Source organism: Hemitrygon akajei, chromosome 15 (genome assembly GCF_048418815.1).
Source record: "Hemitrygon akajei chromosome 15, sHemAka1.3, whole genome shotgun sequence".
Taxonomy (NCBI): domain Eukaryota; kingdom Metazoa; phylum Chordata; class Chondrichthyes; order Myliobatiformes; family Dasyatidae; genus Hemitrygon; species Hemitrygon akajei.
In genome coordinates this window covers 20337899-20354323 of record NC_133138.1, presented here as the reverse complement: position 1 = coordinate 20354323, position 16425 = coordinate 20337899, and the positions used below count along the sequence as shown (strand labels likewise).

General features: G+C 38.0%; 1 protein-coding gene across 13 annotated transcripts in view; it reads left to right on the top strand.

Annotated features, from left to right (window-relative positions):
- The window catches only part of tenm2a (teneurin transmembrane protein 2a), a 2964155-nt gene that overhangs the window by 2862228 nt on the left and 85502 nt on the right, over window positions 1-16425 (top strand). For all 13 annotated transcript variants that reach the window (XM_073067293.1, XM_073067288.1, XM_073067292.1 and 10 more), the window contains 2 exons: window positions 6225-6371; window positions 10927-11143. In XM_073067293.1, the coding sequence (XP_072923394.1) occupies window positions 6225-6371; window positions 10927-11143 (364 nt within the window). The remainder of the gene's footprint in view (window positions 1-6224; window positions 6372-10926; window positions 11144-16425) is intronic.

The following is a 16425-nucleotide window of genomic DNA, read 5'->3' as shown; positions in this document are numbered from 1 at the left end:
TTAGTCTATGATTCTGTAAAGTACTACCTGGCTGGTCTTTCTTATGCATACTAACATGATCCATACTTATTATGTATTTGTGCACTACAGTGTGGAAATTCAAAATTCATTCAAAGTCACTTAAGGGATTATCACTGTGCCTCTATATCTGTATGTTTTTTGGAAGATCTGTATGAATATTATGTTCATCTCAAAAAGAATTCCATTAACTATCTTCACTTTGTTTTAATCAAACCAAGTCGACAATATAAGTATGCTTTGGGGAAAAAGAACTGGTAGTAGTCTTTTACAATTTGTAATGACATTTCCTCCACACTGTAGACAATTCATTCAATTGCCACAAATGTCATATCTGTTGCAGCTATGGGGATAACAAGATTCCTGAAATGTGAATGAGTGTTGAATGGTTTCTGTGGCAGGTGGCAAATTGCAACACTAGTTTCCCTGATGGAAGGATTATCAAAGACTTCATTGGTTCAAAGTTACAGTGGCCTTGATATTTATGGAGAAGTGGGAAGCAGGTGGGGAAGGTTAAAAATTGTCTAAGAACCCAGAAAGGCCAGAGGCAAAGCAGGCTTCATTAAACTGTCTTCTTTCATTTTCTATCCAACTGCAGATCAAATTGACAGTCTGAATGACTGTCAGGGTGGGAAATAGAGTGACAAAAGAGTTGAAATGTGGGAAAGATTACTTCTTCTTGTGAGGGGAGAATGCAGCCCTACAATATCAGGGGTCAGAAACAGAGGCAGGGAAACTGTGAGAGAGGATGGAGGAAGTGATAGCAATTAGGAGAGCAAATGGTTTGCTGGAGAACTGAGAGCAGCTGTCCTAGTTTGGTAGTAATGTTGAGAAGACACCTTTGATAGAGTTGACAACTTCCATCTCTTTTATACTTCTAATTTTCTGACCCAAGGGGAACCAGAACTGCGACTAGAAAGTTAAACTGTAAATCCCAAATGAATTGTGAGGCTCCTATTCAGCAGTGTGTGTGTGTGTATACTGAGGGTTCAGAGATCATTCTTGTATGTAATAAAACAATGGCCTCATGTATAATAGGTTAAGAGGTATAGCCCACTTATTATACTTATCATTAAAATTTTCTTCCAACTTCCCCGATCCTCTCCCATCCATTTGCATGAGATAATGAGCTGATGTCCTATATCTGAGAATTAATATTTGAATCCCAGTGTGGTTGTATTTACCAACTTCTTTCAAATGGGTATGGCAGGATTTAACCAGGCTCCAGTGAATCTTCTGTCCAGATGTCTACATTTGGAAGCACCCTTACTTGCTTTCCCTTGCCGTTGATCTCAAGTCAGTTCATCAGAATTATTTGGCCCCATTCACAAAGCACTGAGAGAACTTTTGACTTTGTATGAAGACTGTGTAAATGGACAATAATCACTCAGCAGTTCTCTGAATTTTTACTTCCATGGAAGTCATTTCAATGCCAGTTTGTTTTTGATTCCTTCTCACAAATGCACACAATGAAAGTTAACCCTGTTGCCATTAGAGAGATTTTCAGCTCTGATTTATCGCCGTTCTGCTCACCACACTCGAACAGACACCAGGACAAAAAGGCAAGCAAAGAAAGGAGAGGAAGAAAGAAAACCAAGCCTCGAGACCGACTTTCAGCTGTATGGTTTCATTGTGGATTCTAGTCATCGCTAACTACCTGTTACCTCAATTCACTCACTCAATTTCTCTCAGTCAGTCATCATTTTAGAATGCACCATGTTGCTTACATTGAAATATAAAAGGTTTACCTTTTCAAAGTTTTGTATTTTTAGAGCATTTCTTGATTTTTTTGTTACTCTCCTGCATAGCAGCTAAGGAGACATTTCTTGGTTTTATTTGTTTCTGTAGAACATAGGTATCTATTTTTTCCCTTATTGCATTATTTATGTGGAGATTAGATGGTATCCTGTTGATCTCTTGAAAAGAAGTTCTATATCTTAATTTTGAAAAAAAAAGCCTCTTAAATGGAAGGTAGACCTTGGTGGGTCCATTAACAATTTTTGTTAATGAGACTGGGTCTATCACCTTTTTCATTAACCAATGATTCAGCTGCTACACTTGGTGCTAGACATTTTTCAGTCTATGACATGCCTCTATCTTACCATCTAAAAATTCTATAAGGTCTATCTTAACTCAGCAGTCTTCCAAGATATCTAAAGTAATCACCAAGAATCATCCACAGAGTTTATTTATTTATTTATTTATTGAGATACAGAGCAAAGCAGGCCCTTCCAACCCTTCAGCCCTTTGTTAGATATAATTGGATCTAACAAAATCCTTACAATCATCAAAAGGGAGATGGTTGGCCTAGCTAAAGAGTCTCGATTCAGAAGTCACCATTTCAGAATAAGGCAGCGCCCAGTAATCCCCCAATTTATTCCTAGCCTAATCCCGGGCAATTTACAATGACCAATTAGCCTACCAACTAGTACGTCTTTGGAACGATGGAGGAAACCGGAGCACCAGGAGGAAACCCATGTGTTCACCGGGGCAACGTACAAACTCCTTACAGGCAAGAATTGAACCTGGGTCACCTGTACTGTAAAGTGGTGTGCTAACCAATACAATACCATGCCACCCTATTATGTCTCACAATTAAAAATAAATTGAGCAAGTGATTTAATTAAAATATTTAATTCCATGCAAATAGCAACTCAAACTCCAACTACTAACTTTAAAATGGCTTCAAGAATTATGGAACTATATTAGATGAGAAAGCAGAATTAGTCTTGCCAAAGTAATGCAAAGTCCCTGCTCTATCAGCACAGTAGAGAAGGGGAGGGGGGGGGCTCTTTTTCCAAGCCAGTGAGAAAATGACCTGAGCATCTCACAATGCCCAGTGCTAAAATTGCTTGATGCCATAACCAGCTGGGCTTAAGATATTTTTCTCAATAGCTGTGGTGTGATAGAAATACTGTAATGATCTTACTTTAGTGTGCAATCATTTTGAAAACAACAGACACAAAGAAACAGTCTTGCCAGATCTGGTGGGTCCCATTTCTATCTCTTTTGGCCTGTCTCTTTTGGTGTTTAAGAGACTCGAAGATATAAATGCATCTAACAAAATTCATACAATCCACAGAAGGGAGAATGTTTGGCCTGGCTAAAGAGTCTCAATTCAGAGGTCACCATTTCAGGATAAGGCTTAGGTCATTTGCAATTAAACGGAGGAGAAATATCGTCACTCACTGGGTGATGAATCATTAGAATTCTGGACCCGGAGGGGTAGTCACTGAACTCAAATGAAAAGAGAGATGATAAGTTACTGGTTATTAGATAATCTAGTGCAGAATAATTCTTTGTGCTACGTTGGAATGATTCTGATGGAGCAGACTTACAATACTGTGGCTTAACCCCGCTTTCATTCATTTCCTTGAATGAACGAGAATGAGGGGAGATTTGATAGAGGTAGGCAAAATTATGAGGGGTATAGATAGAGTAAATGTAAGCAGTCTTTTTCGACTGAGGTTGAGTGAGACTAGAACTAGAGGTTATAGGTTAAGGGTGAAAGGTGAAATATTTAAGGGGAACCTGATGAGGAACTTCTTCATTCAGAGGATGGTGTGAGTGTGGAATGAGCTGTCAGCAGAAGTGATGAATGTGGGTTTTCAACTCAGCATTTAAGAGAAGTTTTTATAGGTAAATAGATAGATGGGGTATGGAGGCTATAATCCAGGTACAGTTTGATGGGACCAGGCAGAAATACAGTTTGGCAAGCACTACATGGGCCGAAAGGCATGTTTTTGTGATGTAGCAGTAAATGCCTTTATGACTGTAAGTACAAGGGATACTAGCATATGACATCCTATTGGCAAACTTGTTTCCAATGCACAATCAAAATAAGAATCAGGTTTATTGTTACTGTCGTAACTTCTGAACTTTGTTGTTTTATGGCAGCACTACAGTGCAGGCATAACAAATTATTAAAGTTTACAATAAAATTAAATAAATAAGTAAACAAATAGTCCGAAAGAAGAAGAGCAAGGTAGTGTTCCTGGAACATTCAGAAATATAATGGCAGAGGGGAATAAATTGTTCGGAAAGCACTGAGTATGGGTCTTCAGTCTCCTGCGCTTTCTCCCTGATAGTAGTATTGAGGAAGGGCATTTCCCAGATGGTGAGAGTCCTTCATGATGGATGCCATCTTCTTGAGGCGTGACCTTTCGAAGATGTCCTTGATGGTATCAATAATGGATCTGGCTGAGTCTACAACCCTCTGATCCTGTACATTGGCACCTTCATACTAGACAATGAGGCAACCAGTCAAGAATGCTCCTGCGGTACATTTCTAGAAGTTTGCAGGTCTTCAGTGACGTACCCAATTTCTTCAAACTCCTCATAAAGTATACCTGCTGGTATGATTGCATTAATTTGGTGGACCCAGGATAAATCCTCTGTAATGCTGATGCCCAGAAATGTGAATCTAATCACCCCTGAGTGTGCATTGGTGGATTTTCTTCTGATTTCCCCATCTTAAAATCCACAATCCACAATTGCTGACACCACTCGACACCACCCGGTCTACCTCATTCCTGTTTGCCTCCTTGTTGCTTTTCTGCCAACAACAGAACTGGTGAATTTATAGTCGGCATTTGAGCTGTGCTTAGCCACGCAGTCATGAGTTTAGGGACAGGAGAGCAGTGAGCTAAGCACTGATCTTTGATATGTACTTGTGTTGATAGCCAGCAAGGAGGAGATGTTAGCATCAATCCATACTTACAGTGGCCTCCCGATGAGGAAGTCAAGAATCCAGTTGCAGAGGGAGGTACAGAGGCCAAGGTTTTAAAGCTTGTTGAATAGTACTGAATGGATAATGCTGTTGAATGCTGATCTGTAATCAATAAGCAGAGGCCTGGTATAGATATTGCTGTTGTCCAAGTGGCCCAAAATCCAGTGGAGATCCTGAGATTGTGTGTGTTGTTGACTTGTTGTGGAGCTAGGAAAATTGCAGTGGGTCCAAGTTTTTGTCCAGGCAGGAGTTAACGTCTCAAAGCACTTTAAGAGTGAGTGTTTTAGATGTGAGTGCAACTGGGCAAAAGTCATTGCTCACTATACTGTTCTTGAACAGACACGGAAAGCATCAATTTCTCCTCCATACCAGTCAAAAATCATGAATATATTACAAACAGGTTTGGTCCAACAGAATTGGATCAAAGTTTCCCCTTATTCGCCTCCAACCCTGAAAACCTCTGTGAGATATCTACAGTCTCCCAAATGATCAACCTCAAAATTGCTCCACAATTGTCGGCAATGCCTTGAGTTGGAAAACTTTCAAACTCTGGGATTATTTCAATGGCATCCCTACCACTCTATTTGTTATTCATCCTTTAAGGCACTACAACGAAGTATTTTGTCAGGAGACCTTATATCTCCTTCAGTGGTTAATAACAAATTTTGTTTGATAACATTCCCATGACGTATCTTGAGATGCTTTGCTGCATCAAAGGTACAATAGAAATGAAAGGTGACTTTTGAAATTCAGCGAAGGTTTCATCCGTTAAAAAAATATTTCAGCATAATGGAGTTTAGTCTTTCTCTTTGTACTCCTGAAATAGTGTGAAACTGTGCAGCAAAATAATTCTACAGATGCAGTAGTCATCAACATGATCTTTCCACACTCATCATCCCAGTCTCCAATGAAATATAATCAGATGGGCAATATTTCATTTCCCACATGGAGAAATAGCCCAACTCACAATGCTAAACTAAATAGAGATAACAGCAGAATACTGGACCAGAGAGAAAAATGGTCAATGAAGTACCATTTGACAAGAATCTTGGGGACTTCATCTAATTACTTCAAAATGAAGTTGTGGCGCAAAGGTTGAAAATTACTGCTTAATTTTTTTTTCCGTTTGGTTCATTAGGTAACCTATTAGCTTTGCAAAATTGGTTTAGTTTCTTCATGTGTCACTCTGAAATGGATTACCCTATGGTCAAAAGGGATTACCTCGGAGGTTTTGTTTAATAAATGCTAACAACCCTTTTTATCCTTTTTAGCATCAAGTCATTGAATAGCTTCAGCAGCTAAAGGTTAGATTCGAACAATACTGACTGGCAGATGCAAAGTAATCCCTCTTATATATTTGGCTGCCTTAATGTTTTTACAGGTTTCTGATCTGTTAAGAAGTACTAATAGGTATTTTGGATCTTATACCTGAATTATCATTCATAATTATTTTAAATGTCATTTTTTTCAATAACAGATGGCTGTCCTGATCTGTGCAATGGCAATGGGATATGTACCCTCAGCCAAAACAGTTGGCATTGTGTCTGCCAGACAGGCTGGCGAGGACCAGGATGCAGTGTTGCAATGGAGACATCTTGTACAGATGGCAAAGACAATGAGGGAGGTGAGTCCACAGTGGGGAAAGTGTGTGCTCCAAGTCATGAATCTCAGAACGTTACAACCCAGTCCTTCCAACACACCATGATGAATCAGGAGCTGGATTCATGTTGTATTAGACTGAGATGTGTGTGGTGCAGAGTCCACCACTTTTCTCAGCAAAGAACTCCTGAACTGTTTGTAAACAGTTAGTTAAGGAACTGAGCATTGAATTATTACCCAGTGTTCATACTCCAAAATTCTGTATCAGCATTGGCCCATCCTAAATGTGTTATCACGGTAAACAATGAAACAGAGATCATAAAAACAATCGAATTCCACTGTTAGGTTTAGTTCACTTCTATTTCTGAACTGTTTCAATGTATCTTCAAGTTTCCTTTTGCAGATAAACTGTTCTGCCATCCCAATGAAGAATTTTATTTTAAAATAGACTATCTCGATGGCCTTGCTGAGCAAATAACATCATTATCCCTCATTCCAAAGTAACCTCTTTTGGTTTTTAGCCCCTTACCTTACTCTCTATTTCAATGGATTTTGGGTTTTATTCCTACATCCATTAATTGTGATCTCCAGTGCCTCATGATTTGATATGAAGGAATCGGTTTATATTTTACAATTCACTCAATGGTTTGGAACTCTTGAACCTTCTCCCTCTCTCCTGTATTCTGCATTCTGCTTTCTGCTTTCTTTCTACCATCTTGTGTAGTTATGTATGACGTAATTCGTCTGAACAGTATGCAAAGCAAAAGCGTTCCACTGCACCTCAGTACACGTGACAATAGTAACCCAGCGCCAATAATAACCCAGTGCCAAGACCAAGCACACTTACAATTGACAAGAAGGTGCCCTCAGCTATCTTGCTTTGGAATTTATTTACCTGAGTATCAATCTGTATATCCAGTCTTTTCCTTGCCATTTCTATTTTTTTTTCATGACTGCACCTCTTGCACCATTAATGCCTCTCCCATTATAGAAGGCCTCTTGTAATTTTTAGATTTTTTAATTAAAGCTGCATTTTCATTACAGGAGAATCTTTGGAGAAATTTCCATCCTGGTCATATGTTTTAAATATGTGTTCTGCTACAGAGATTTCAGTTCTACTATTAATTTAAATGAAGCCAGATAAAAAAAACCCAGAGGCAATACACAATATCTTGCCTCCAACTGCCCACCCTACCCTAACACCACTAATCGATGTAATGACGTTTGGTTCACAGCCTTCTTACTCTGATTAGAAACTGAACAAATTCTTCATTATTCAGTCACTTTCAGTCTTTGTTACAAATGTTTGATTTATTTTATATAATAAGTAAATCAAAATGATTTCAAACTATCTTTGAAATCCCTACTTTTATTTTTGTCTTCACAACCATTTTTCCTTGGGAACACACTCAGTGACCACTTTATTAGGTATACCAGAACACCTGCTCGTTAATGCAAATATCTAATCAGCCAACCATGTGACAGCAACTCAATGCATAAAAATATGCAGACACATTCAAGAGGTTCAGTTGGTGTTCAGTCCAAACATCAGAATGGGGAAGAAATGTGATCTAAGTGACTTTGATCATGGAATGATTGTTAGTGCTAAACAGGGTGGTTTGAGTATCTCAGAAACTGCTGATATCCTGGGATTTCCCCATCCAGCAGTCTCAGGAGTTTACATAGAATGGTGCAAGAATTTATATTAAAAAAACATCCAGTGAGTGGAAGTTCTGCGGATGAAAATGCCTTGTTAATTAGCAAGATTGGAGGAGAGTTGCCAGACTGGGTTCAAGCTGACAAAAAGGTGACAATAACTCAAATAAATATGAGTTACAACAGTGGTATGCAGAAGAGCAGCTCTGAATCCACAACATATTGAACTTTGAAACAGATGGGCCACAACAGCAGATGAGCAAGACATACATTCAGTGGCCACTGATGTATGAGGTAGTCAATAAAGCAACTTTTGCGTATATAAGGGAGAATGGATTACAAGGAGTAAAGAGTGAAGTGAGGAAAGGGATTGACAGGTGTGCTCAGTGGGTTCAAGGCATTCCTCTTTTTTTGTCAATAATCACGAGACTCTATTCACTACTTCCTAACATTAAATTGTTTTAAATCATTAACTTTGGTCTGCTGTGCTTTGTGTAACCCCTTATCCTATCACTTTGTGGTGTTAGGTATTGGTGTGCCAATGCTAGAAACATTTAATTAAAAACGCTGCCAATAGCATAGACATGTTGAATTAAACCTTTTTTTTGTTTTCAGTTGTGCTCACTTTGAAATAAATTTACCAATATTCATATCCATAGATTCTTGCATATCCATAGATGTTGATTGTTAATGTACAATGATCAGACATGATCAAATATTTAAATGATCAACTTATACAGTATGTAATTTACCCTTGTGAATCACAAGGATTACAAATCTTCCATTAATTAAAAGGCTGACATATGAATTATGAATCCTGGCAAAGCTCTGAGCAATACCTTCATTGCACATCTTGCTGGGAGCAAGTTGCTGAGATGTTGACAGGTGTGAAGCCAAGGTGACTGAGGCTTGAAGCACAAGGGAGTAGAACTGCTGAACCTCACACAGCAAGAAACGAGCAAAGAAAAAAACATACAAATTTGCCCTGCCTTCCTTCATCAAGCCTCACCCTTGGTTCATTGACAAGTGTGACACTGAGCGTGGTTGCTTCTGTCTTGTAACTCTCTATTGCCGGGAAGTGAGGTCAGTTCATCTTTGAAGAGTAGAGTCCCAAGTGATGCTGGGCATCTAATTTTAAAATAAGCTCGGGAAAACATTAATGCTGATGAAGATAATGATGAAATTAAATCATGATGATCCTTCTTTACTAGGAATACAATGCTGTAGTCAAACAAGACACTACGTTTTATGCATGAAAATAATGTTCATGAGTAAATAACAAGACCAATGTGATTCCAATTCTCTGGGGCAACAGTTGTGCCTGAGAACATCAAGTCTTCCTTGTAGCTGATTGAACACCTCTGCAAGTTTGCTGATGGTGCTGTCTAAGGAGGCTAGAAGATCACATTTTCAGCATACTGCTTCCTGAAGTGGCAGTTCTTCACAGTTTGATGACTACTTGATTGTTTGCAAGATAAATGTAGAATTGAGTGGCAGATTAATTTACTGGAGATTGTTGTGCAACTGTGTTTCTGATGGGGCTGGCTGACAGATAAATGTGCTTATGTTGACTGACGGTCTCACTGGGAGACTTTCATGTGGATAAAATGGGCAGATGAGGAGTCCACTAAGTGTCTCGCTGCATGAAGCCCTTGCTGGTTTTGCCCTGTAATAACAATCCAGAACAAAAATAACTACAACACCAATCATTTTGCTGTCCAGATCAATGAGGTATTGGCCACATGTAATCACTCACCATTTCTTGTCACATTAACCATAGAAAATAATTAATGGATTATTTAAAGTCTGATATTTATTACTATTTTATTTACCTTATTACAAGATCCAGAATATTTCAGTATTCATAAACTTCAGAAGCAGGTAGGGGCACAGCTCATCCCATGCTGCTATGTCTACTTTTCAGTTTGACCAATTTGCTTTTCCTTTCAATTCATAATTACTACAATAATTTATTTAACTTTAAATGATTTGAAGGAACATAACATAAATGAACCTTCTTCTAAAGGGTGAGCTTTTATAGAAAATCATGTTAATTACAGGGTTGATTTTTTTTTGCCTTTTATTTGATGTAACAAGTTGTATAAGTAATTTTTGACATATTACCTCAGGTCAGCTTTATCCTAAATTTTGCATGTCTTATCTTATGCAGTTAATGCACATGTCTTTATAGAAGTGATGTGTTTTAATTTGAGTTGGAAATTTGGGGGCTGAGTCTGTCTCTCACATTTTCTGCAAGGAGCGACAATGGCATTGGCAGAAACCTTGGTATAAGTCACGTAAAACCTCTCCAACCATTCAGTGGTATGTCAAAGAGGCACTCACACTAAAATGACATTTTATCAGATCTTTCAGACTCATTCCAAACCACTTTGCAATTAATTACTTAAAAATGCCTTGCTGTTTTTTAATGCACCATGAAGCCACATCAACAGCAATGACCAATTAATATTTTTCTCCCCACTGTTACTATAGAACCAAGAGTTAATGCTTGATTTTCAATAATGCTATGCAGTCTTTAATATGCGCCTGAAGTTGAAGGCAGAAATTTCCTGAAGGGACAGAATCTTTTAAAATGTGTCTTTGACAATCCAGATGTAGCTGCGGTTCACATAACAACATTCTGCCTTTACACAGTTTTGACAGTGACAGTACAAGGGTACATTTCTCTCAAGAGCATTAGACTAGTTAGCTAAGTTTAAACTGAATTTATAATTGTTGCTCTATCATGCATATTAAAGAAAAAGAAAAGTTTAAAGAAAACTGATCATCACTAATGTTGTCTGCTATGACTGAGCCCGTAATCTCTTCACTCATGGGAAGCCAACAAAACAAGATTATCCTATTGCTAAGCTGAATTTGACATAGGCTGGATAAATGTATTATTCTTGTTTCTGTTAATACAGATGGACTGATAGATTGCATGGATCCAGACTGCTGCCTTCAATCCATCTGCCAGTCTAACCCGCTTTGCCATGGGTCACATGACCCACTTGACATCATCCAGCAGAACCAATGGGCACTTTCTACTCAAGTTGTGAAATCGTTTTACGATCGCATTAAACTTCTTGTGGGCAAAGACAGAACTCACATAATCCCTGGAGCAAACCCTTTCAATGAAAGGTAAAGAACATTGTCTTTTATTGATTTAAGCAGGTACTTATGGGAGTATCATTGTGAACGCGGCTTTGAAGTCAAACTTGATTGCGAATGAAGCTTTACTTACAGAAATAATTATGGAAGTTTTACAATAATTTTACAATAGTGCATCTTGTAAAGGTATATACCAAGTTCAGATCTTGTAAAGGTAACCTGGTAAACAGATTACATACCTGTCACAGTTGCAAGTGCAATTATATATTTCTCCTGCTGTTCACTCAGATCAGGAGAAACAACAAATAGTATTATATTTGAAAGGCAAATCCAGAAGTAATGGTTTCCTGAATGAATGTACTATATGGATAATTTGGATTGGAGAAGTTTATAATTTAGGATATACTTAATACACAGAACAAAGAGGAGAATGACTCTTGACAAAGGAAGATTAACAGCCACTTCTGATCTGGAGCTTGGATTCTTGGATTCTTAGCTCTGCATATGAACACATCCAGAGCTAACATAGGGCTATACTCTGTCTGCTCCTTTGAACTGAAGGAAAAGTAAATTCAGCTTCCTTTCCTTCAGTTTGGAGCCCCCAGTTGTAGCAATATAGAACAAGATGTGGCAAAAAAGGTAGCAGTTGCCTGAAATAATCCTGTCACTAAAAGTGAAAAGGGACTGTGACTTTGATCTCTGCGGGTCGGGATGGAAGCAGTCTAGATGCATAGAAGATCATACTTGAAATCACGGGAAGCTCCAGAACTTAATGTGACCAAGAATGCAATATGACTGTTGATCGTTTCAATAGTAGAATTTCAGGAGATACAGAATTAATGAAATTAGTTTGTTCTGTGAGTAAATAAGAAAGATCTTTTTTTCCCAATCCATTTAAGTTTACAATCTTACTGCTGAGGAATTGGACAGTTGTTTTGCCATTACCATTGTTTGGAGAATTTTATACCAGATGAAAAATAATCTGCGAGACCAAACATCCTGCCAAAAGAAAAAGTAAATTTATTTCTCAGTGTGGCTAAAGAACACTGAAGTGTATACAAAATCATATTATTCCAAGTTAAACTGATTTTCAGTTGCGAAGCAGCATGTTTTTTGGAATACTGTGAATCAATTTCAGGCATCCTAATCCCCTGGACCATCTTTGATGAATGAGGCAGTCTCCATCTCTATCATGTCAGAGATACCATTATGGATCTTATGCCAGGATGTAAATAAGCCACAAAATGGATAAGGCTAATGAGTGCTACAATTCAAGAGAGAATCTTTGGAGCAAAAACCAAAATCTGTAGATGCTGAAAATCCAAAACAGAAGCAGAAATTATTAGAAACATCACGGGAGAAAGAATCACAGCTCAATGTTTTGGTCAAGAAACCTTCAGTGCAATTGGAAAACTGAGAAGATAAAGTGTGTTTTAAGTTGCAGACAGGAGTCCTACTGTGCTCACAGATTGGAACGCAGCAAATGTAAACTCAACAGCTTCAAAGAGAGAGGGAGAAAGAAAACAGGGAACAGTGAGCCAATTAGCCTGACGTCAGTACAAAGGAAAAGGCTGGTATCTATTCTCATGGATTGAGAATCAGGGTGCTTCGGAAATAATAATTGAATGAATTGAAGATAATATGCCGATCCTGGATCAGTATCCACAGCCATCTGAGGACCCACCAATAGACAACCCCTTAGGAGAACATCACATCGAATTGCATATTCACACTACTGTTACAACTTGACTGAGCAGTCAACATGGGTTTTTGAAACGGATGTAATTGTCTGCCATCTGTTAAACTTTATTGAGCTTGTAGCAAGGAGAATTGACAAGGAGAAACCAGTTGTTGTGGTGTACTTGGATTTTCAAAAGCTCTTACATAGATACTATGCAAGAGGTTAAGTGAATATAGGGTAGCATACTGTTCTGTATTAAAGATTGATTATAGGATAAAGAAAAGTAAAGTAACAATAAATGACTCATTTTTAAGTTGAGCAGGCTTTCACGGGCCTATTAACAGGGAAGAAGAGTGTGGAAAAACATGGGAGATAGAATATAATAAATCTGAGGCCATCCACTTCAGTCAAAAAAAATAAAAAGACATAGTATTTTAAAATAGTGAGAGATTAAAACATTTTGGTGTTCAAACAGACCTAGGTGTCTGTTTTCTTTAATCACTGAATGTTAATTGGAGATTAAGTGGACTGGGTCTGTACCCTCTTGGGTTTAGAAGAATGAACCGAGATTTCATTGAAAAATGCAAAATTGTTAGAGGGCTTATCAGTATAGATGCAGGACTGATATTTCCCCTGGCTGGGTATCTAGGACCAGTGGTCACAGTCTCAAAATAAAAATCTAGACATTTGGGACAAAGGTAAAAAGAAAAATTTTCATCCAGAAGAAAGTGAACCTTTGAAATTGTCTATTCTAAGACGTTTTAAGATGCAGTCACTATATACACTTAGTGGCCGCTTTATTAGGTACACCTGTACTCCTGTCTGTTAATGCAAATATCTAATCAGCCAATCACGTGGCAGCAACTCAATGCATATAATCGTGCAGACATGATCAAAGGGCTTGGTTGTTGTTCAGACAAAATATCAGAATGGGGAAGAAATACGATTTAATTGACTTTGACCATGGAATGATTATCGGTGCTGGATAGGGTGGTATCAGAAACCGTTCATCTCCTGGGATTTTTACGAACAACAGTCTGGAGTTTGCAGAGAATAGTGTGAGAAACAAAACAAAAGACATCCAGTGAGCAGCAGTTCTGTGGGCGAAAACGCCTTGTTAATGAGAGAGGTCAGCGGAGAATGGCCAGACTAGTTCAAATTGACAGGAAGGTGACAGTAACTCAAATAACTACAGATTACAACAGTGGTGTGCAGAAGAGCATCTCTCAGTGCACGATACATTGAACCTTGAAGTGGATGGGCTACAACAGCAGAAGACCAAACCATTTACCACTCCTGTATCTAATAAAATGGCCATTGAGTGCATGCTTAAAACAGGGATTGATATACATTTGATGAAGGGAATAAAGATTTATCACGTTACAGCAGAAATGTGGCACTAAAGAGAAAGATCAGCCATAATTTTACTCAACAGTGGTATAGAAATTAGGGGCTGAATAGCCTACTCCTGCTTCTTATGTTCATAATGTTTAGTGTAAATTCAAATGAGAGCAATCTTAGGATGGATTTTAACATTTATTTAAATTGTTTTTTCTCAATTATTTCTGTGAAACATTTTCTCAGCCTGATTAATTCAAATGGGGAATCTGCCTGAAGCTTTTGGCCAGATATAATAAAGACAGATCATTTCTGTGAAAAGTGACAAAATGCACCACATGGATATTGCATTACGGTTTAGAGCAGTATTTGCAATTGTTATTTTCTACTTACTTGAAAAGACACTTGAGCTCAATAACTATAATTGTAGTCATTGCAATATTCATTTATTCCTTTACCGTTCAGTAAGTGTGTTTGTCAGTTAAAACCTGAGTCACTATCTAGAGTAATGGCAATCTGTTGCCTTCTGAAATCAACAGAGATCACATGAAGGTACATGATAAAGCCAGTAAATTGAAGTGCAGATGAACAGGGCTTTCTGTTTACTTCCCAGTCACACCACGCATTTGTTAAGATGGCTGGGTAAGTGGAAATACAGTGCAGATTTAAGAAAGAAGGCCTCACTAAATAAATGCATGATGTATAACTGAATCCAAAAACATCTACCAAACATAGATTAACCTGTCTGATTCTGGGTGTTATGGGAAGCATAGAATTGAAATTAATATGTTGCAGATTGTTGATACATGAAAAAAGTAAAGATTAATTAGGATTGAATAAGGCTACCATTATAATTATAGAAAATGATCAATTTTATCTATTTCCATGGAGAATAAGGTACTCCTATAATGGTTGTACTTCTCCATGCATACACTAAATGAGCTTGTATATTTTAAAAAACACAATAATTAAAGGGTATTGAAAGTCTAAGGAAAATTGCAGTTACAAACTTTGTTATCATCTCTATACATTGATAACCAGTGGAGCTGGTTTTTAGTTACAGTTATGAGTGATAAACCACACTCTACAACCTGATATAAGGGACGTGTTTCTTTCATTGTTTTCCAATGATCTGATAGAAAATTTTCATATTCATAAATTCTGTGAAACTATTGCTGTACGAGTCTCCTAGAGTGAACCAGATTTCCAATATTTGCATTACTTGTTGATATCTTATTGAACTAAGATTATAAACCCAGGGATTTATAAATTATAAACACAATTACACCTTGGGCTATCATAGTTTGGAGTTCAATTCTGATGTCATCTGTAAGAAGACTGCATATTCTCCCCATGGAATGTGTTGGTTTTCTTCAGGTGCTCTGGTTTCCTCCCACAGTCCAAAAACGTACCGGTTAGAAGATACGTTATAAACTATCCCATGATTTGGCTAGGGTTAAATTGGGCATTGCTTGGCAGCTTGGCTTGAATGGCTGGAAGGACTTATTCCACACTGTATCTCAATAAATAAATAAGGGGAACATCATCTGGGGTATGAAAAGAGGAGAAGTTGTACCACCATCAGTAGGTGGTGATGCTTTGGATTTTTTTTAGATCCAAGGAGTTGTGTTAATTCAGTCAATGTTTTGGTCCAAAGAGAGCTCAATTGATCTTTGACTATTAAAAAAAAATAAAGTGATATACAGTACTGGGCAAAAGTCTTGGGTGTATAGATATATATATATATATATATATATATATATAAATTTATTTATACATATATATATGTGTGTGTGTATATATATATATATAGGCTGCCTAGGTCTTTTGCACAGTGCTGTACTTGTAATGACCCTACAGCTGACCGAAGGGCACTGTTGGAGGTGCTGAAGGCAGCATTGCCAAGCAGGGAATAACATCTTCCTGTATACCTCATTCAACAAAGGGCAGAGAGCGAGTTTGCTTATCTGGCGGGAACAAAGGATGTTGGGAATAGCGAGGGTGGAGCGCAACAGGAGGGTTGTGGGACAGGTGACAGAGAAGGGTGGAGGGGGTTGTGGCAAGGATGCAGACACACTCAACCCTGAGACACCAGGCAAGATCATTTAATTCCAAACAATTGGTTAATTGATCATTAGGGAATGTGTCTCCAGTGCTTGCCACTTCCTCTCCTCTCCCCTTTTCCCATCTAAGATTTCCCTTTCCCTGCCCCGCCCTCACTCTCAGCCCACAACAGAGACCCATACCAGCATCAGGTTTATCATCACTCACAAATGTAATAAAATTTGTTTTT